Source organism: Pipistrellus hanaki (genome assembly GCF_964339955.1).
Source record: "Pipistrellus hanaki genome assembly, chromosome: 5".
In the NCBI taxonomy this organism is placed as follows: Eukaryota; Metazoa; Chordata; class Mammalia; order Chiroptera; family Vespertilionidae; genus Pipistrellus; species Pipistrellus hanaki.
Genome location: NC_140507.1, coordinates 19,034,914 through 19,055,808, shown reverse-complemented (window position 1 = coordinate 19,055,808; position 20,895 = coordinate 19,034,914). Strand labels below are relative to the sequence as shown.

Below are 20,895 nucleotides of genomic sequence, written 5' to 3'. Positions count from 1 at the left end.
TGCAGCTCCAAAAACCCAAACCCACTCCACCGCACCACACCCACCGCACCCCACCCCATCCGCAAGCTGACGAGTCCTAACAGGCCTCCTTTGCCGGTGACAAAAATAACTATTTTCAAAATTCACAGCAGGGCTTTCGCCTACACACGCTGTGCCGACTGGAACCTGAAGGGAGATCTGCAGAACGCAGTGTGCGGATGAGGCACGCTGTGCAGCAAAGAGGCTCTGAAACCCCCATGCCCCTCCTCCCACCACCACTCAGCCCATGTCCCCCAACACACACACACACACACACACACACACGAACACACACAGGACCCAGAACAGCCAGGTAGGAAGGGCTCTTAGATCATCCACTATACTCAGGGGCACTGAGGCCCAGAGAGGGTCCGGGTTTCCCTGAGGTTACACAGTGGATGTGTGGCAGGATGTGACCAGAACCCACATGTCCCACCTCCAGGCCAGCTGCCCACCTCCTCTCCCATTCGCTTGGAGCTCACACCTGGTGCACATGCACACACTCACTTGTGCTTACAAACAGCACCACAGCCCTCGCTTGTGTGTTACTGCATTTTAATCGTGTTCACGGGCTCCTCCACAACCACTAGCCAGGCCAGTCCTCCACAGCCCTGTGAGGTAGGCAGAGCCGGAGATAGCATCCCCTTTGCAAGGGGGGGAATCGAAGCCCATAGGGAAAGGACTGGGCCCAAGGTCAAAGCAGAACCCAGATGTCCTGATGGTCGGTCCTGCAGCAGCTAACAGCCAGGCCAATTCCTCTGGGTGCTGGGGACAGGAAGGGGAACTCTGTACCACAGCCACCCCCCACCCACCCAACAGTCCCGCCCCGGGCCATGTGAAGAACCAGGAAGGTCACCTCCTTGGACCCCTGCACTTGCACCCAGCAGCCAGGGATCTCTTCGGAGAGTGGCCAGACTGCCATGCTCGACTGGGGTCCAGGCCTGGACTTGCCTCCATGTGGCCCCTCGCCCAAGCAGTGCCGCAGCCAGGGTTCGAGGATGAGACCTTAAATGAGCTGGGAGGCGGTGAGGGAGGTCCCAGGAGCCGCACCATGGCACCGGCGCCAGGTTCACACCACAGAGCCACAGCATCATCAGAGCTCGTTTCACAGATGAGGAAAGGGAGGCCCGGAGAGCTAGTGCAGGTCACCCGGGGTCACAGGGTAAGTCCAGGGAGAGACAGGACTGGGACCCGGGCAGCCCGTCCAGTTTATGCTACCCCTTCGCCCACGCCAAACTCCCTGCCCTTCCACGGAGCGGCTCTATACCCTGCATTGCCCTGCAGATGGGGCCGTGACCTCAGGCCCTTCCCTGGTTGAGGAGCAGGACCAGCCTTGCGTGGAGGAAGACGTTTAGGAGGCCAGAGGCCCTCACCCCCCTTCCCCTCACATCAGATCCGGTGGGACATCAGTCTGGTGTTGAGTTTACGGAAAAAGGACCGCAGCTTGCAAATCTTGCACTTTTTCTTGCGGCGCCCCCGGGAGAGGCTTCGAGACCTGGCCACCGCCTCCTCCTCCTCCTCTTCTTCTTCCTCATCACCGGCCCAAGGCCCCCAAGCCCCCCCATTAAAGTCAGGGTGGGCCCGGGGGTTCTCCGCCGGGTAGCGCACAGGGATGGCCGTGCGGTTATAGTCCACCAGGCGGGCCAGCAGGGCGCGGACCACATCCGGCCGCTGGCCAGCGAGGTCCTCCCGTTCGTAGGGGTCGGCGCTGATGTTGAAGAGCCACACGGCCTGGCGGGCGCTGGCCATCCGCTCCAGGTTCCACCAGCTGCCGGGGAAGGCGGCCAGGGTCTGCGGGGGGATCCAGTCGCCGTAGCCCGGGTCCCCCGTCAGCAGCTTCCACTCGCCCACCCGGATGGCAGCCTGCACGGCCGTGTTCCAGATGCCAAAGCCGCCCTCCAGGGAGCCGTGCCGGGCGTGGTTGTAGAGCGGGTCGATGTTGTGCAGGATCTCCGTGCGTGGCGAGGCCCGGCCCTCGCTGATGGCCGGCCACACGTCGTAGCCATCGAGCCCGTCAGCTGCAGAGACAGCGCCGCCGGCCAGGCCCACCAGGGTCGGGTACCAGTCAGTGATGTGCACCAGCGCCCGGCTGGTCCGTCGCTTCCGCTTGAGCAGGGGGCTGTGGACGAAGCCCAGGCCCCGCACACCGCCCTCCCAGTAAGTGCCCTTGCGTCCTCGCAGCGGCCAGTTGCTGCCCCCCGAGAAGGTCTGGCCGCCGTTGTCGCTGGAGAAGATGATGACGCTGTTGTTGTAGAAGCCGTAGCGCTTGAGGGCCCAGGTGATGTTGCGCACGGCCTCGTCCATGCAGGTCACCATGGCCGCGTACTTCCGCCGGGCCACGTTGCCCATGCTGCGGTAGCGGTACAGGTACTCGCGGGGGGACTGCAGGGGCGTGTGCACCGCCTGGAAGGCCACGTAGAGGAAGAGTGGCTGCCGGGGGCTGTGGCTGGCTAGGATGTGGCTGACACGCTGGGCGTAGAGCATGGTGGAATACTGGCCACTGAGCCCCCAGGCCACGTTCTCGCCCTCGTGCAGGTCAAAGCCGCACACCCCGGGGCCATCGCAGTTGTCGTAGGTGTAGTAGTCCACGTTGCCTGTCAGCGAGCCCAGGAAGGTGTCGAAGCCGCGGCGGGTGGGCAGGCACTCCTTCCGGTAGAAGCCCAGGTGCCACTTGCCCACCATGTGGGTGGAGTAACCTGCCTCCTGCAGCTTCTGGGGCAGCGTCACCTGGTCCAAGGGCAGGCAGTTGGGCTGCCGAGGGCGGATGATGGAGTGCTGGAGTCCCGTGTGGATCTGGTACCTGGTGAAAAGAGCAGAGGACACAGAAGGCACAGAGTGAGCTACAAACCACTGCCCTGGCCACCCAGCCCCCAATACTCACCCTGGAGTGGGCCCTGGTCCCAGCATGATGATCATACATAGTAACCAGCAGGTTACTTAATAGTAATAGTAACCAGCAGGTATTATCAAATGTGCTGAGCACTTCAAATGCATTATCTCTTTGAGTCATCAAAATCAACTGAAGTAGATATTATTATCATTTGAGGAGATGGAAGTTCAGAATGGTTAAGCCACTCACCCAAGATAACACAGAGAGGGAACTGGGGAGTTAAGGGTCAAACCCAGGCTCATCTTAACAAAATAGTAATAGCTAACGGAAGTACTCACTATGTGGTCAGTACTGAACTAAGCCCCTATATGAATTATCTCACAAAATCCTAACAGCAACCTAGGAGGTACATATCCTTATTTTCCCATTTCCCAAATAAGGAAACTGAGGCTCAGTAAAATAAATCACTTACCCGGTGATTCATATAATTAGTAACTGAAGTTTGGATTTGTATCCCTGGCAGTCTTTAGAGACTTCTGAGTCCCTAAGTTCTAAACCACTAACTTGCTATGGGGCCTAGAGAAGTCCTGCTCTCTTGGGCAAACTCCTACACACTCTTCAAAGCCCAACCCAAAGTCTCCCACTGTAAAGTCTCTCACAAATCTTTCAAAAGATGAGTCACTTTTGCTTCTGAGTTCCCTCAGCATTTAGTACCCATGATCAGTGTCACACTTGGCCATGAGATTCTACTCAGTGTACATGCTCTCGGGCCCAGAGAGCCCAAGATTCTTCTCCGTGTACATACTCAACTTTGTATTCCTAGCACTCAGGTGGTATTTAAAGAAACGCTCAATTACTTGGGAATAACAGAATGATACTCACAGGATTTAGAGTCAGAAGGTACCTAAGGCATATTCTAGCTTATTCACCTTGTCTTTAAAAGGAACTAAGATCTATAATAGGGGAAGGGCCTTCCCAAGGTTGTTCAACAGTCAGGGGCAGAGCCTGGACTTGAACATAAATACAAACAGAGTCCAAGGACAAACCCTTTTCCAGCAAAGGAGGCTGCCACTTCCCTGCTCTGTTTGCTCATGTGCAGGAGTGAGGTGGTTGGCATCGAAGATCTTTACAAATCTTTCCAGCCCTGGCCAGGTAGCTCAGTTGATTAGGACATCATCCTGATATGCCAAGGTTGTGGGTTTCATCCCCAGGTCAGGCACATACAAGAATCAAACAATGAATGTATAAATCAGTGGAACAAATCCATGCCTCTTTCCCTCTCTCTCCCTTCCTCCCTCTTTTAAAATCAATGAAAAAAAAAATCAATAAATAAAAACATTTCAGTTCCCAAACTCTATGAGACTAGTTCTTCTGTGCCTGCCTGTGAATTCATGTGGCCCCTGGATCTGCATCACTTACAGAGGCGAACACCCTGAGGCAAAAGCCAATGGTGAGCCTGCATTCCTCATGGCTCATTCATTCATTCAAATCCCATGCCCCCTTGTGTGGTAGAGGCCCTCATGTGATCTGCTTATGGGCTCTTGCCTTTACTCAAGTCTTAAAAGTCCAGAGTAAATAAGAAGCCTAGAACTTCACAAGAGTATTAGAAGCCCGCACCTCTCCCAGCTTCCCTGGGGTATCCAAACTAAGACCTGAATAACTGACACCTTTAACCTAGGTACTGGAGGGAGGGTGGGAAGGGGTCTGTTTTGGTTTCCTTATCTTATAGCTGTTATTATTAGCTATCATTAGCTTCTGCCTTTTTTTTTTTTTTTTTTTTTTTTGAGAAAGGAATAGGGAGAGAAAGAGAAACATTGATATGAGAAACACCTATCAGCTGCCTCCGGTACACACCCCAACTGGGGATCAAACCTGTGACCTTTCAGTTTATGGGATGGCGCTCCAACCCACAAAGCCACACCAGCCAGGCCTACTGCCATTTTTAATACTATATACCACTTACATTATTTCACTTAATCCTCAAAAAATCCTACAGGAAAGACTATTATGACCTTCATTCTACAAATAATAAAACTGAAGCTCCCAAAAAATAAAAAAGAAGCAGCCAGGGGCCCAGACAGCTGGCAGTGGAGCTGAGCTTTGAACCCAGTGCATGCAACTCATGCTCAGAATTTCCCGGTGATGCGGCCTCTGCAGACCTCAGTCGAACTAATGAGTGATTAGAGTGGATGAGAGGCCAAGCCTCTCTTTCTAGGGGCTGAGCACCATGGAGCACTGTTGTATAAAGTGGGTGGGCCGGCTCCGAATCCCTGAAGCCCAAGTGCGAGTGAGTAACATGAGAAACCTTGGCTCTCTCCGGTGTCACCAAACACGACTGGACTTATTAACAAACACTAATGAGAGTCGTCAGCATCAGTCAGAGGGAGCCAGCTGCAAGGGGCGGGGAGGGCGCTGCCCAGCCACGCTCAGCTAACTTCACCGATCAGGGGGCTGGAACGCTGCCCTGCTTACACCAAACGTCACCTCTCTCTCGGGACAGAAATGCTAACTTGTGCACCACTCCCCGAGAACACAGATCCCTCCTCCCCCGACTGGAGGTTAGTCACCATTTGGTCTTCACCACCCCTGCCACGCGCACCACATACTGGTGCACTGGACCCTCTTCCTCTTCCTCCTGTTCTCTCTCTCTGTTTTTGGGTGGAAATGCTGAGTGCCAGGAAGAAAAGGCAGCTAGGGGACCCAGCTCCAGGACCCCTGTCAAGTACCTGGCCTCTCCACCCCCTCTCATACAGACCCCGAAGTCGGCATGGGCATGAATGAGTTGGGTCTTGCCTGACTCCACGCCTCCGTTTCCCCCCTCCAGGAATCAGGGAGATTACTGCTCTGGTTCCCGAGTTCACGCCAGTGGCTTTTGGGTGGAACTTGGGAGAAAGCAGGCCCTGGACCCCATCCAGGGAGGATTAGCTTCAGCCTTGCCAAAGGATTTTCTCTTAAGTGGCCAAAGTTTGCTTTCCACACCCCCACGTCCTGTTCCCCTGCTCTTGATCCCGCAGTCCTGCTACCTTGCCTGTGGACACCTCCTGATGAGAAAGCAGCACTGTCTCCTTGGGACCCCCAGCCACTGTGGGAGGCTTTTGCATATGAAAAAAACAGATGCTCGGAGAAATTAAATCACTAGTCTAAGGCTACTTAGGTCCTGGCATTCTGTGTGTCTTTCACCTCCACCTATCAAATCTCTGGTTTCTTCCCAATACAGTCATCAGTTTGGGGATTCAAATCCCTCCCGTGACACAGAGGCTGCCATACATTGACAGCCAAGCAGGTTACACGAAATCCATGCCATCCTTACCACTGTTTCTCAAGATAAAAACTGTTCTTCACCCCATTTTATGGACAAGAAAACTGAGGCTTAGAGATATTAAGTGATTTGTTCAAGGTCCTCAGGGTATGTAAACAGAAGCGCCATTCCCCTTCACAGGGTGTGGAGTGTGAGTGTCCTAGAACACCAGAGGGAGAAGACCTCAGAAATGAGTCAACCCCTTCCGTGTACCGGCAGGGAAACTGAGGCTCAGAAAAGGCAAAGGATTTACTAATGATCACACAGCTAGCTGGAGACAGAATTGGCCAGGAGTCCCGCTTTCTCGGGTCCCAGAGGGCCGATTGTAAATGCTGGGGAAATCTACGACAGCGGTTTATTAGGGACTCAGACGGCCGCCCGGCGGCCTGGGCCATGCCTACCTGCCCGTGAGAAGCTGGCTCCGCGAAGGCGTGCAGATGGGCTGGATATAATAATTCTCCAACTTGACACCGTCGGCGGCCAGGCGGTCCAGCGTAGGGGTCTCGATATCTGAGCCATGGTAGCCCACGTCGTGGTAGCCCTGGTCGTCAGTGAGGATGAAGATAATGTGGGGAGGCTGGGGTGGGGCGATGGAGGGCTGCTGCTCGCTAGCCTCCGTGGGGCCGTCGGCCACCAGACCCGGCTTGGCCCAGTCCCAGGACAGGTAGCCGAAGCTGAGCAGGCTGACCAGCGAGAAGCCGGTGAGGGCGTGCATCGCCAGGCCGGCCCGGCCGGTGCGTCCCGGCGCGCGGGGCTCCCCGGGCCTCCCCGCCGCCAAGCGCGCCCAGGGCGCACGGCCCGCACGCCCGCCGGCCCGGAGAATGAGAGAGCGCCTAGCGCCCCCGGGGGCGGCCCCGCCAAAGGCCTGGAACCAGAGACCGGACGGCGAGGCCGGGCACTCTGGGGAGGTCAGCCCCGCGCCCCGCGGTCCCCTGCCGTCCTCTCGCCCGCCCGCCCGGTGCCGCCCTCGTTCCCTCTCCTCCGGCTCAGCCAGGCCAGCCTGAGACACGGCGTGGGGACTTCCAAACTGTGCTCTCCACCATCCTCGGACTCTCCTCTCCGTCTAGCCCTCGATTTCTCCCGCCTCCCAATTTCTCTCGCCTCTGCTTTCCCTTTCTCCTCCCCCCGCCCGACCCTCCAGCCCCAGGCCCGGCCTCTCGCCCCGCCCGGAGGAGTCCTGAGAACTGGTGGCCTCCCCGGGGGAAGGTGGGCAGGACCCCGGCGGGGAAGGGGAGGGAGGCGCAGGCTGGGCGGGCCTGGGGTTGACACCGCCAGGGAGAATGAGAAAAAGTTGTAACATCTGCCGGGAGCCCCAGGTGGAGGGGCGGGCGCTGGGGGGAGGCGGCTCCGCCCCCGGGCGGGAAGCCCGGCCGGCTCGCCCTCCAGCTGCAGCGCCCGCCCCGGGGAAAGGAGGGAGCTGGGGAAAGGAGGGAGGGGGCTTCTTCTTGGAATTCGGTGGAACCGCTCCCCGGCATGGCCCGGTCTGGCATTCCTCAATTCTGGAGTCTTAGCGTCTCTGAATGCCAGCCCTAGAAGGACGCGCCTAATTTTCTGTTCCCACCGGGCCATCTACAGGGAGAGACATTGAGGCCTTGCGATGGGTGGGAACTCTTCTAAGCCACTGAGCAAGTTAGCAGCTTCTTTCTTCCCTGGGGTTCACAGTGGCTGTTGGAGTGGCGGTAGAGAGAGAGAGTGGTGGAAAACAGGAGATGACTTTGGCAAGCACCAGGGGCTGGAAATCAGGAAACTAGGTTCTGGCCTTGCCAGCTTCCCTCTCCTCAACCCCTCCCCCTCCTCATTCTGCAGCTCACAGCTGGAATCTTAGAATGCCAGCACTGGAATCCGGAGGGCAGGGGTTGTTGTATACATCTTGTACCCACAGGATCTAGAAGCTCCATCAGTGTAGGTAGCTTGCATGAATGAATGGATGAATGGGCCTCAGGGGTCATCCATACGAACTCCCACCCAAGAAAATCTCCACTGCGTGGAAAGCAGGGCACCCACTGTATTGCCAAGGAAGGCAGTGGAAGAATGTGGATCAGAGCATCTGGATCTTCTGATTTTTTTTCTTTTTTTTTTTTTTTAAGAAAACCCAAAGGTAGTCTATTATGAGAAATATTCCAGGTGTTATGTGCTAGCACCTAATTTAAACACCACGCAGGCCAATTCAAACCTATCTGAGGACTACTTTAGGCCTTTGTGTGCCCAATTGCAACTTTTTTATTGCTGTCCAAATTTTTACTCGACTACATTTTTAAACGAGAGAACTGAATTAAACAAAACCAGTTAGGCTTCTTGACTACCAGGATTTCAAATGTTTAATAGGCTAATCTCCAGGAGGGAGGTTGGTGAAGCTGTATTTCTCCATTTCCTGTGACAGAGGGCCCCCTTTTTCACAGAACCTCTCCAAGAGCCAGTGTTTTGGGAAACAAAGACTGACCAGGTGTGAGTCTTCTCTTCGAGTGCCTTCCCCCTGACAGTGTTCTGTCGAGATCCCTCCCACTTCCTTAAAACCACGGCGTGTGGGAAAAGACACCATTCCTCCAACACAATCAATCTGCATTTGGAAATGAGGGCTGCGTGGGGCCGCTGCTCCTGTTTGCCCCAAGGCCCATATTTAGGGTGACCAGATTTATCAGAAGGGAAAACCGCGCCTGTTCTGGCACAAGAAATGGTGAGGACAGACAGGAAGGATACAGCCTCCTGAGGAGAAGGCTGCTAAAACCGGGCTTTGGCAGAGGCAGTCCTGGAGGTCAGAGTGGGACAAGTCACAGGGGGGTCAGATGGATGTGGGTTTTGCATTCTTTGCATTGTCTCAGACCTTGGTCAGGAGGAACTGGAGAAATGGCACAAGGACAAATGGCAAGTGGAGGGCGGGGGGGGGGGGGGGGGGGGGGGACGACTCAGCCTAAAAGAAAAGCGGTCTAGGGGACTCACAGGCTACCGATCTCTAGGAGGCTGTCACAAGGACAAGACAAGGCAGGACAAGCAGAATGTCTGAGAGTTCATGACCGTGGCCTCTGACATCAGACTGCATGAGCTCACATCCTGCCGCTTAATTGGGGGTCAGGCCTTGGGCAAATTATTTTACTTCCATCAGCCTCAATTGCTCCATCTGTAAAATGGGATGATAATATTAATGAGATACAATACAGCTCAGTAAAGTGGCCGGGACCTAGTGAGCACTCAGTGAATGTGAGTGGTTTTCAGGACTGTCCTCCGGGATTCTGAGAGAGAAAACTTAAGTCTTGTGAGTGATAGGAACTGGAAAACAGATTTCAGGCCAATTTAGGGAATTACTTTTGTAAGTAATCTGGCAGCTTGCTTAATAAAAGGATGACAGTGATGGATGATGAGTCACCGTGTGGAGAAGAGTGGGTGGAGCTCTTGGGCCTAACTCCTAACTCCCTAATAGTCACACTTCTTTTAAGAGCCCCTCAGTAATCACCCAAGCCCACAGTAGCCTCAGAGGACACCATTCCCCTCTAATGTTCTGGAGGGATAAATACTGAACCTCAGTTCTTCTTTTAGTGCCGTTACACAATGGGACCAGGCTGGAATGTTTAAACCAGGCATTTTCAAAGGCTCAGAGTTGACAAGGGGGAAATAACAGCAAAGAGTAATGTGAATTCAGGTCATATCTCTTTCAAGGTGTGACTCACTCATCTTCCCTTTGAGTCCTCTGCAGGAGGCCTGCCTGCCTCCTTTTCTGGGTCAATGACCACCCGCCCTACTCCCCCTTAGGTAGACTCTCAACAACTCTGAGGTGTATCTGTGTCAGGCCCAACAAGTACGTCTCAGAGGAACAGAAGCTAGCCTTTGCAGTTCCTATCTCAGGGCCTACCAGCTTCCAAGATGATCAACAGCAGGAATATCTACCCCAAACAGGTAAGATCTGCCCATCCATTCACTTGGGTGAGCGCTCACCCCATAGCCCCCAAAGGACAGCTGCATGAAAGCGCTGGGAGAAGCCTCACATCTGCACACGGAATGCAGCTCAGATGTGGGAGGGGATGCAGTGTGGTTACTTCCTGACAGAAATTTCCATTGATGAAATCAGGCTTCAAAAAGCACGGAGCTCCTCCTTACTGGGATTATGCAACAAGGGGATAAAGTGCCCATCTGTCCAGGAAGTAACAGCAAAGATTCCTGAACTAAAAAGGGGAGCAAATCTCAAGGACTTTAAAAGTTCTTTCCAACTTGAAAATGTTATGATTCTAATTATTTATCCTCAGGAAGCTTTTTAGGGCACAGAGATATAAAAGTGAAAAACTGGGTGAGTCTGTTTTGTGGCTTCGTCTTTCATTGCTATGCATGGCATGTATGTCAGTGTGTGTGTGTGTGTGTGTGTGTGTGTGTGTGTGTGTAGGTATGTTTGACCACCTTTAAACTGAAATTATTTCAGTGCAGATATCATTTCCTTCTGACTTCATTGACCTTGGCAAAGATCGTAAGTCCAGATTATGCATGCTGCCACCCTCTGGAGGTCCATTTGTCTTAGGCTGGACCAAACCAAGGACCTGAAAGAAAATATGGAAGACCTCTGAGCAGTCAAAAATGTCAGAGCTCAGTCCCTTCATGCAGAGGAGAGCTCCTCAGGCTTCCTTCACTCCACGCCCATGCACAGACTCTTACTTTGTGCACAGTTCTTACGAGGCCTATGATTTCATTTCCTAGCCCAAAGATATTGAAGCAGCTCAGAAAAGAACATATAAGGGGGGCCTGAGGAATCCGTCGGTTTTATACTCATACAGTTTCAAAGTGAAACATTATGGAGAAACAAAAGAATACACATAAAAATCAGTCTGACAAACATGCAAAGGCTGGGAGTTGGGGGGCATTTATACAGGAGAAAAGAGCTCTATCTACTTGTACAGACCCAAGGGCGTCACCAAATCACGCCCCAGCACAGAGTGAGTGAGGGTTGCCCTCCAGAGTTTACATTTACTTCAGGATCCTCTCTCTGAGGAAGACGGGGAGGGCATGGGCTATTTTTTTTTTTTTTTAAGTTTTCCATCCAAAAGTGGTTCCTATGACAAACTTATGGTATAAGCTCAGCTTCCGTTCTAGAGCATCTTCCTTGAAGATGCGGCCACGTCTGCAGTGGGTTCCATGGTGATGAGGATGCTAGAGGTCAGGCTCAGAAACCCAGCAGCGTGCTCCTCCCCGTGGCAGGCCTGGCTCGTCCACCTCCTGCCTCCTCTTCGCAGCCCTCAGATCCCAGCATGATGTTCCCTGCACGTCAAGCCCCAAAGCCTCTGTATCCGGAAAGGGCGAGTGGCCCTTGCGTAAGAAGTACCCTGAGTAGCACACAGAATCCCAGCTCCGGTGCCCTTCCCGACAGTGAGGCCACATCCTCCAAATGAGCAGCTTCTCTCTCTGCAAAAGACCTCCACAGGGGGAACTCCGCAGGTTCCCTTGGACACCTCGTCTAGTCACCGCTGGTTCTCACTTTAGCTCCCGTTGCTCTCCACGAAGGCATCATTAATTAGAATCATTTATGATTCATGGAAAGGTTGTGGGTGTTTAAGAAAGCCGTGCTGGCTACATTAGGAGGATGTATTGCAAAGGCCCCCATTCAGGGTCCATGTAGGAAGGCCAGGGGAGACATGCCTGCCCAGAGGAGTGTGCTCCCCAGTGGGCAAGCTGCAGGGCATCTGAGGCCCAGTTCTTCCTGGAGATTACTTGGGGAAAACGATTCTTAGAGGAAAAGTGTTTTTCTTTGATGCTGGGGCAGCCCCGTTAACATTTCCGGGAGAGACACACATGCCCCCTGACCCTTGCTTCTGGTCCTCTCTGTGGTCTCATTGAGTGTCCCTTGGTGTCAGAATCCCCATATCAGACATCGGAGCCAGGAGTGGCAAGAGCCCAGGCACCCGCAGCCCCTTGCCTTTAACCCTTCACGGGGCCCCGGCAGGAGCATTTCAATGGCTCCTTTCTCTGGCGCTCAATGAAACATTCTTCCAAGTAGATTATTGAAAGCAGAGCTCTGAGCACACAATGGGTGCTCTGTGCTCGCAGCCGCTGCCCAATCTGTTTGCCCAGCCTGACTGCGGCCTCGCCTCTCCGCACACTCCCCACCCTCCGCCCACCGACCCCGGCCCCACGCCCCATCTCGAGGCCAGCTCAAAGGGAGGCCGTCTGAGAGGACTTGTTCTCCGTCTTAGAAGTTCCCGCCGTGGCTCTGCCAGCGTTGGAAGGAATTAGCCTAATGGGACCCAGGTCTGCCTCCAGCCCATCCATCCGGAGCCCTGCCCACTTTAATGTCTAGAGGCTTCCTTCCTTGCTGGACAGCTGATATTTCTCTCTCTCTCTCTCTCTCTCTCTCTCTCTCTCTCTCTCACACACACACACACACACACCCACACACACACACACACACACACACACACACACACACACACACACGGAGTGGGGGTGCTGAGATCAAGGTAAATGGAGGGGCTCCTAAAAGTAAGAACTACAGGCTGCCCACCAGCACCCCCTCCTTCCAGATTCAGAGAAGGTGAAAGAGTGTCCTGGTCAAAGGTGAGACGCCGGGAGCCAGATTGTCTGTGTTCCAGCCCAGCTCCGCCATTTGCTAGCTGTGTGACTTAGATACCTGAGTTGGCCTCTCAGTACCCTATCTGTAAAATGGGAATAATAACAGTACCTGCCTCATGAGGTTGTTGTGATGATTACAACAGACAAGGCATGTAAAGCTTCTAGCTCAGTGCCTGGGGCATAACGGGCTCTCAAGAAATGATCACTGCTATTGTTATTGTTCCTATATTTAGAGTCTATTGTCATTGCCCTCGGAGTCTGTTCCTGCAAAATACGTAGCTTCCTCGGAAACAAAAGTCTGTATTCCCCTCATCAAGTCAGTCCTCTCCTCCAAAGTTTCCAGAGGCTACCAACTGCCTGCAGTAGCAAGCTCAAGCATCTTGGCTTGGCATTCAGAGATAGAACTTTAACTCCCTTTATAACTAGAGGCCCAGCACATGATTAAATCGTGCATGTGTAGGGTCCCTAAGGCCTAGCCTGCCACCAGGGCTATGTCCGCCACCCTGCAATGCCTCACACGCTCTGCGGACACTTCGGGCACCCTACCCCACCTGCTGTGAGAGCCGCTGCTCGTTTGGTAGTGACGCTATTATGGCATCACGACCACAGGCCTTCTATGATATAGTCACTGGCTATATGGAAGATAAATGGTCCCATCACTACTATTACTGTTGTTACTGTCATCTATTGTTTTTGGAGAAACTGGCTAGTAGCACAGCTATAAGGAGATCCTGCCTAGGTGCAAGACCCTGAATCAATACCGAATTGAAATTTGAAAGTAACAATAAGAATATAATAGCTTGTATTGGTTGAACATCCATTACGTGTTAGGCACCATGCAAGACTCTGCTTCATTCTCACACAATCCAGTGGCATGGGTAAAATTATTATCCCTACCTGAATCTTACAGATCGAGAAACCAAGAAAGAGTAAATAATTTGCCCAGTCACACAGCTAGAAAGTGTCCGAGATGGGATTTGAACCCAGGTCTGAAATCCAATGCCCGTTGTATTGAATACCCAACCTTTCATTCTCCTGTTAGAGACAGCCAGCCTGTCAGGGGCTCTTCACTTACAGCTTCCCCTCGGCACTTGAGTGGTTAGATGCCAACTCTGTTCCCAGTGCATTGGAATAGCCTGGAAGTCCTCAGGAGCCCTGAGAGGTCCGAGTGGGCCTAGAAATGGCACAGATACATGGTTTTGGAGGCTCCCTTCCTCTCTGACATCCAGTGACTTATAAATCACTGGATGTCAGAGAAGAAGGGAGCGGGAGAGTTAGAAATATCAATGAGTGAGAAACATCAATCAGCTGCCTCTTGCACACCCCCAAATGCCCTTGACTGGAAGCAAACCTGGGACCCTTGAGTCCACAGGCTGATGCTCTATCCATTGAGCCAAACCAGTCAGGGCCATCCAGTGACTTTTGCATTGCTCCACCCCTCAGGATCCAAGTGGAAATGGAGCCACCTTGCAAGCCTGCTCTCAGGCCTGTTCCCTGCCCTTCACATTCCCTCCCTGAGCCCCCCAGTGCTTTCTTCTAGTAGCTTCTGTATGTCCCAAAGCCCTGCATGGCAGAGGCTTCCCCTAGCTGTCTAATTTCTCAGACCCAGATGTCACTTGTCAGTTCAGCCTCCCTGCAAAACAAGAGTCGGCCTCCCAGAGCAGCAATCTTGCTGGACTTTTTTTTTTTTTTTTTGTAAGGAATATAGCACAACCCTCCCCCCCTCCCCCTTCCCCACTGTTCCTGGCCTTGACTAGACAGCTTGAAGCCAGGGAGACTCACTAATGACAGGGACTGAGGCGTGCTTCTGTTCCCATGGCAACTGCTGTGCTCCACTTAGTCAACCACTTTTTGAAGCTCTTGCTGGTGTGAAAGTTGTTTTGCATTAGAAGTGCTTAACTCTTATCCAGGAACTCTACTCTGGGGTCTTTGGATCCTTCCAGGTTCCTTATAAAGTTGATTTTCTCTTTCCTCCCTTTGTGGAATTCCTTTCATCTTTAAAGCTCGGCTCAAATCCCACCTCTTCTAAGAGACCTTTCCAGACCCCCCTCCCCCCCGCCCTTCCCCTTGTGGAGTCAATCTCTTGCTCCCCACACTCCCTTGGGGAGTGTTTATGGCTCTATTAGATCACAGCCTGCCTGTTTCACAGTTATTTATGTGTCTCCTTCTGAGCCCCTGGTGAGTGATCAGCCCATAGTAGGTGCTAAACAAACATTTATTTGAATTTCCCGTTCAGAGTTTTGTGTTTTTTTTAAATAACTATTATGAACAGTACAGGCCATTACTAATAATCCCTTATGCTTGTAAAATTATTTACAGTTTATATATATAGCTTCATGCTTGAGGGCACTGCTTTAAACCCCAGCTCCACCCTTGTTAGCTGTGTGACAGTGTACAAGTCTTGTAACCGCTCATAACCTGCTTCTCATCAGTAATGGATTGTTGTAAATGTAAAAATAAATGTGTAAAGAGTTTGCTCAGCTCGGGGCCAGATGCCTAGCGATGCCTCGACAAATGTTAGCTATTATTATGAGTCACCGCCTTGTTTGGACCTCACAAAAGCTCCAGGATGTGAAGAAGGGCAGAGCTTTTGTTGGTGTCATCATCATCGATGACATACGAAGAGATGGAGCTCGGGGAGCCAACGGTTTGCCGAAGTGTTCAGACTTTAGTCGAATGCTGTGGTGGGTCTGCCAGGAGCAGGCTTGGATATTCAGACACCATGATTCATTCGGGGATGGGCAAGTGACCCAAATCTGTCCAATGAGACTCAATTCTGAGGTTTCGTTTGAATTTTTGAGGACGAAAATGCCTCTTTCCTGCTGCATTCTAAGCCTGGCCCTCCCTGGGGCTCACACTAACAGAGAGGAAGGCAAAGCACAAAGGTGGAGACAGTTTCGTAGTATTAGTTGAACACATGCATCCTGGAGCTAGAACAACCCCTGGACTTGAGTGATATGAACTGATAGTAGTCTCCCTCTCTTGCCAATTTGCATTGGTGTCTGACACTTGCAACTAAGCAAATGTCAACTATGACAAGTATGCTATCTCCTCCTTAGAGAAGTCAAGGATCTCTTTGTTCTAATTGTTCACTCAGCAAACGCTCTTGAGCACCTACTATGTGACTTCCACTCCCCTGGGCTGAGACTGGGGGGGTGGGAAGGACAAACTTGTCTGGCCCTTCTGGAGTTGACAGTCCATTGTCAATCCCCTTGACAGGAAGAGACGGAGGCTTGGAGCGGGGAATGTCCTTCCACAATTCAGAGTGCCGCGGTCTTCACCGAGACTGGGCAGGAGCTGAGGCCGGCAGCTGGCACTGGTTGGTCACTGGCAGGGAAGAAGGCTTGAGACATTCCTGCTCATCCCAGGTCAAAGCAGGAAGGTTGTAGGCCAAGGTCAGAGGCTGGACCTGAAGGCTGAGGCTCTCGTCCTCCAGGTCCAGGACTCCGGGCAAGGGAAGGTTCCTGGGAGCAGCATGGTTCCAAGGTCTGATTTCAGGGATTTGACTCTCATGCTCCTGGCTTCATGGAGAACCCTTCCCTTGGGGCTGGAATTCTGATTGTTAAAGGCTCTGCAGCCTCGAGAGTCTCCTGGGAGGAGGCTGCTTCTGGCCGGAGCTTTCACTACATTTCTCAAAGGGAAAGGCCCCACTTTCCAGCCTTGGCTGAGGCTAGTTTTTCTTCTTTATCCAGTGACTATCTCCTGGGAAAGCACAGGCTCTCCGGGGCGAGCTGCTCAGGGAGGCTGTGACATCTAGAAGTTGGATTTGCACTCGGCTTGCTTGTCTGTCTCTGCCTCATCCACATCTAGCACAACATCTGATATGTAGGAGATGGATTAGTGTCGGGCACCATCCCAAGGCAGACTGACCATGAAACTAGTACAGCTTAAGCTTCAGGTCCTCTCCCTGGCACGGGCCCCTCTCTCAATCCCCGGCGAGGCTCCAACAGTATGTTCACATGGTCACGCGCTTCTGTGAAATTTGCACAAGTCATTTTAATTAAAAGCAGTTGAGATCACTGACTCTTCCCACACTGACCTTCTTTCTCGCTGTCATATTTTCCTCGTGTCAGCTGGCTTTGGACTAGCAGAGGCATTTTGGGGCTAAGGGGAAGTTGAATTCAGGATTCATTTAGTTTTCATTTGGTGGCTGTCAGGGTTCCACGCATAGTTAGGTCGGCTGTCTTGGTACGGAAGCATCCTGCTGTTCGCTGAGCTGACTCACCTGGCATAATGACACGGAGGTGCAGGCTCAGAGCTTCGTGGTGATGTGAACATGCCCTCCGGTACCTGGCAACAGGACTGTGTGTGTTGGAAATCTAAGGAGCCAGCAGCTAGGCTGTGGAAAATTCTTCCAATTATGAGCCCTGCACAATTGTAAGCAGAGGACTTGCTGCTCAGAGATGCTTAGACTAGATGGAAGTTATTTCCTGTCAGGAATAGTCTTGGTAATACAATGGATACAATTATAAAGGCACTGTAAACTCCCCCCTCCCCTTTTTTGATGGGTATCACGTTGTTAATGAGTTGAATCCTATCCCTCCAAAGAAATATGTGAAGCCCTAACCCACCACTACCTCAAAATGGGACCTTCTTTGAAAATAGGGTCTTTACAGAGGTAATCAGGTTAAAGTGAGGTCATCGGGGAGGGCTCTGCACCTATGTGACTGGTGTCCTTATAAAAAGGGGAAGTTTGGACACAGCTACAAACATACACGGGAAAAACTCCTTGTAAAGACTAAGGCAGAGATCAGGGTGACACAGCTATTAGCCAGGGAACACCCAAGATAGTCAGCAAAGCACCAGGAACTGGGAGAGAGGCCAGGGACAGTCTCCCCCACAGCCCCCGGAAGGAGCCAGCCCTGCTGATCTCAGACTTCTGGCCTCCAGAAATGAACGGCAATAAGTTCCATCAATTTAGACCACCCAGCCTGTGGCACTTGGTTATGGCAGCCCTAGAAAACAAATACACACGTGAAGTAGAATTTCTCAGAAGACCTGTGTCTGCAGGGGCTGACCAGCAGACCCTGAGCGACTGATGAATGATTACTCTGACACACAACTGGTGTGAAAAGAGAGGGCTAAGGGCCCCTCATTCACCAGTCTCTTCAGGCTTTTATTATAACAGCAGTTTGAGCTAAAGTTTAACTTTTAGATACAATCAATAAGGTAAGCATTCTTTTTTAAAAAAATATATATTTTATTGATTTTTTACAGAGAGGAAGAGAGAGGGATAGAGAGTTAGAAACATCGATGCAAGAGAAACATCGATCAGCTGCCTCTTGCACACCCCCTACTGGGGATGTGCCCGCAACCAAGATACATGCCCTTGACCGGAATTGAACCGACGCTCTATCCACTGAGCCAAACCGGTTTTGGTGCAATAAGGTAAGCATTCTTGAGAGGACACAGGCATCAGCAGTTTAAGCAAGGAAACATAAAGATGAAGCATAAAGCCTAAACCGGTTTGGCTCAGTGGATAGAGCGTCTGCCTGCGGACTGAAGGGTCCCAGGTTCGATTCCGGTCAAGGGCATGTACATTGGTTGTGGGCACATCCAATGGGAGATGTGCAGGAGGCAGCTGGCCGATGTTTCTCTCTCATCAATGTTTCTAGCTTTCTATCCCTCTCCCTTCCTCTCTGTAAAAAATCAATAAAATGAAAATTAAAAATAAAAAGATGAAGCATAAAGATTCCGGTAAACACCCAAGGGTCCGCACATACACAGACTTGTTTGGAAAGGTCAAGGAACAATCAGGGCCAGTTGCCTTTAGCCAATTCCTCTAGGAAATTCCAACCTTTTGGAATTTGGGACTTTCTATCCAAGTCCCATGCTCCCCCATAGTGTCTTTAGGCCATAAACCAAGAACAGGACCATGAACAGTGAGTGCATCCATGTGTGAACTGCTTATGCACTCAGACATCAGAAATTAAGAAAAATTCAGTGAACTGTGTAAGGGGGAAGAGTGGCTTATCTTTCCACTTTCTCTATAGAGAATGATTACAAAATCATTTTCCTACCAAGAGTATGCCTAAGGTGACACCTGTGCCCTGCCCTCATCCTTCAAATACTACACTGCTCCTGCCATCCAGAACTTACTTTCATTGTCCACTACTAGGACCTCCCTACCTCCACCTCTAGGGCCCTCATCTGGTGTCTGGGTGTGTTCCCCAGATCCTATTTAGAAAAATAGGGCTCTGCTCTGAAGGGTCCAGATCCCAGATTAGAGATCCTTGAGAATTAAGGGGTCAGAATGGTTATGTCCAAAACTGCCCATCCCCATCAGTTTCCATTCCTTTCCCCCACCCAGAAAACAAAATCGCAGTTTCTTTTTCCTTCCAGAATCTGAAGGAACATTGCCTTCATGTTTGGCCTGAACGAGCTTTCTCAATTACCCTGGAAAGGCCATCTAAACATTGGCAATTCTGCTGGGTTTTTCTTTCCACCTTTCCCTCCTCCTCCCGCCGGCCTGGCCTCCAGCCTCCCAATTTCCCTGCTCCAGTGTCCTCAGGGGAACCCCTGCCCTCTTCTCTCCTGCGACCTGCTTCCCACCTGCCCTCACCAACAGCCTCTTTGACTGATTCTCTTATCAGATGACCAGCCAGAGTCCAGTCTTTCTCAGAGATCTGTCTGGGCATCTTAGCTTAGAACCTGGGAACTAAAGAGTGGCTCATCTGCAGGATCCAGGTATGGATTCGGTGGCTTATAATGTAGAGGATTCTGCCTAGAGCACCTCAGACACAACCTGAGCCATCAATATTCTGAACCCAGAACTCTTGGGGGGACAGAAACACAACTTTCCAGTTTAGGCAAGGAGGGGGAGTTTTCTGACTTGTGTAACCACAAGGAAGGTAAGGAGCTAGAGCAGAGCTTCAGGGATGAGTTAAACGCCTCCCACTTTTCATCTTTTCCCTCTTTGGGTGTCATTTGCATTCTTCCAGATAAGTACCACCCAGAGTCACCAGGAAGAGACTCAGAGATACTCTGTTTGGGTCTAAGTTACAAAGTCCCAGAGAGCTCATACATTGCCGATAAGCATATAAAATGGTTCAGTCACCGTGGAAAACAAGTAGTTAAACATAGAATTACTATATGACCCAGTAATTCCACTCCTTGCTATGCACCCAAAAGAATTGAAAACAGGGATTCAAACACATACCTGTGCATTAGTGTTCCCAGCAACATTATTTACAATAGCCCAAAGGTAGAATCAGCCCTAAAGTTCTTCAACAGATAAATGGATAAACTAATTGTAGTAAATACATACAAAAGAATGAAGTACTGACACATGCTACAATGTGAAGGAACCTCAAAACTACTATCCTAAGTGAAAGAAGCCAGCCCAAATGGTGTGGTTCAATGGTTGATTCCCAGTTGGGGCACATGCCCCAGTTGTGGCCTCGACCCCCAGTTGGGGATGTGTAGGAGGCAGCTGATAGATGATTCTCTCTCATTATTGATGTTTCTATCTCTCCCTCTTCCTTCCTCTCTGTGAAATAAATAAAAGCATATATATTTTTTAAAAGAAGAAGCCAGACACAAAAGCTCATATATTATATTATTCCATCAATGTGAAATGTCTAGAATAGGTAAATCCATAGAGACAGAATGAAGATTGGTAGTTGCTAAGGAAACTGGAAAGTTAGATACCGGGTGCAACTGCTTAATTGGTATGAGATTTCCTTTGGAGGCGATAAAAAGATTTAGAACTACATAGAGGTTGTGGTTGTACAACATTGACTTGAATTACTCATTTGCTTTTAAAAGGTTACTTTTAGGTCATGTGAATTTCACCACAAGAAATTTAGAAGTCCCAGAGAAGAGCTCTGATTGGCCTTGCTTGGGTCAGGTGCCCATCCTGGCCAATCAACAGGGACTAGGGTGGGATCTGCTAAGAGTTGACACCTCCCATTTGAGTCACCTGGTTGCATTGCAGTCAGGGGAAATTACACTTCCTGAAGAGGTAGGAGACAGGGTGCTCTTTGGAGAAAATGAAATTCTCATTTAATAAACAAAAGAGCCATCAAACATCAGAGGCCAAAGGAAATTTAGAACTTCACCATCCATTTGGTGCCCCCTAGTTAAGTATGACTATTTCAATTTAAATGAATCCAGTTTCTAAATAGCATTAGCTCCTTTGAAGAGCTAGTGGCTACCATATTGGACAACGTAGACACAGGACTCTCCCATCATTACAGAACGTTCT

The 20,895-nt window shown here is 51.1% G+C and overlaps 1 protein-coding gene across 1 annotated transcript; it reads right to left on the bottom strand.

Moving 5' to 3' along the window:
- Positions 1 to 564: 564 nt before the first annotated feature.
- On the bottom strand, positions 565 to 7,208 carry ARSI (arylsulfatase family member I). The gene is made up of 2 exons (XM_084884374.1): positions 6,548 to 7,208; positions 565 to 2,818 (listed from the first exon to the last, which is right to left on the bottom strand). The coding sequence occupies exons 1-2, from the start codon at positions 6,859 to 6,861 to the stop codon at positions 1,408 to 1,410; spliced, it is 1,725 nt and encodes a 574-aa protein (XP_084740500.1). The 5' UTR covers positions 6,862 to 7,208; the 3' UTR covers positions 565 to 1,407.
- Positions 7,209 to 20,895: the final 13,687 nt, after the last annotated feature.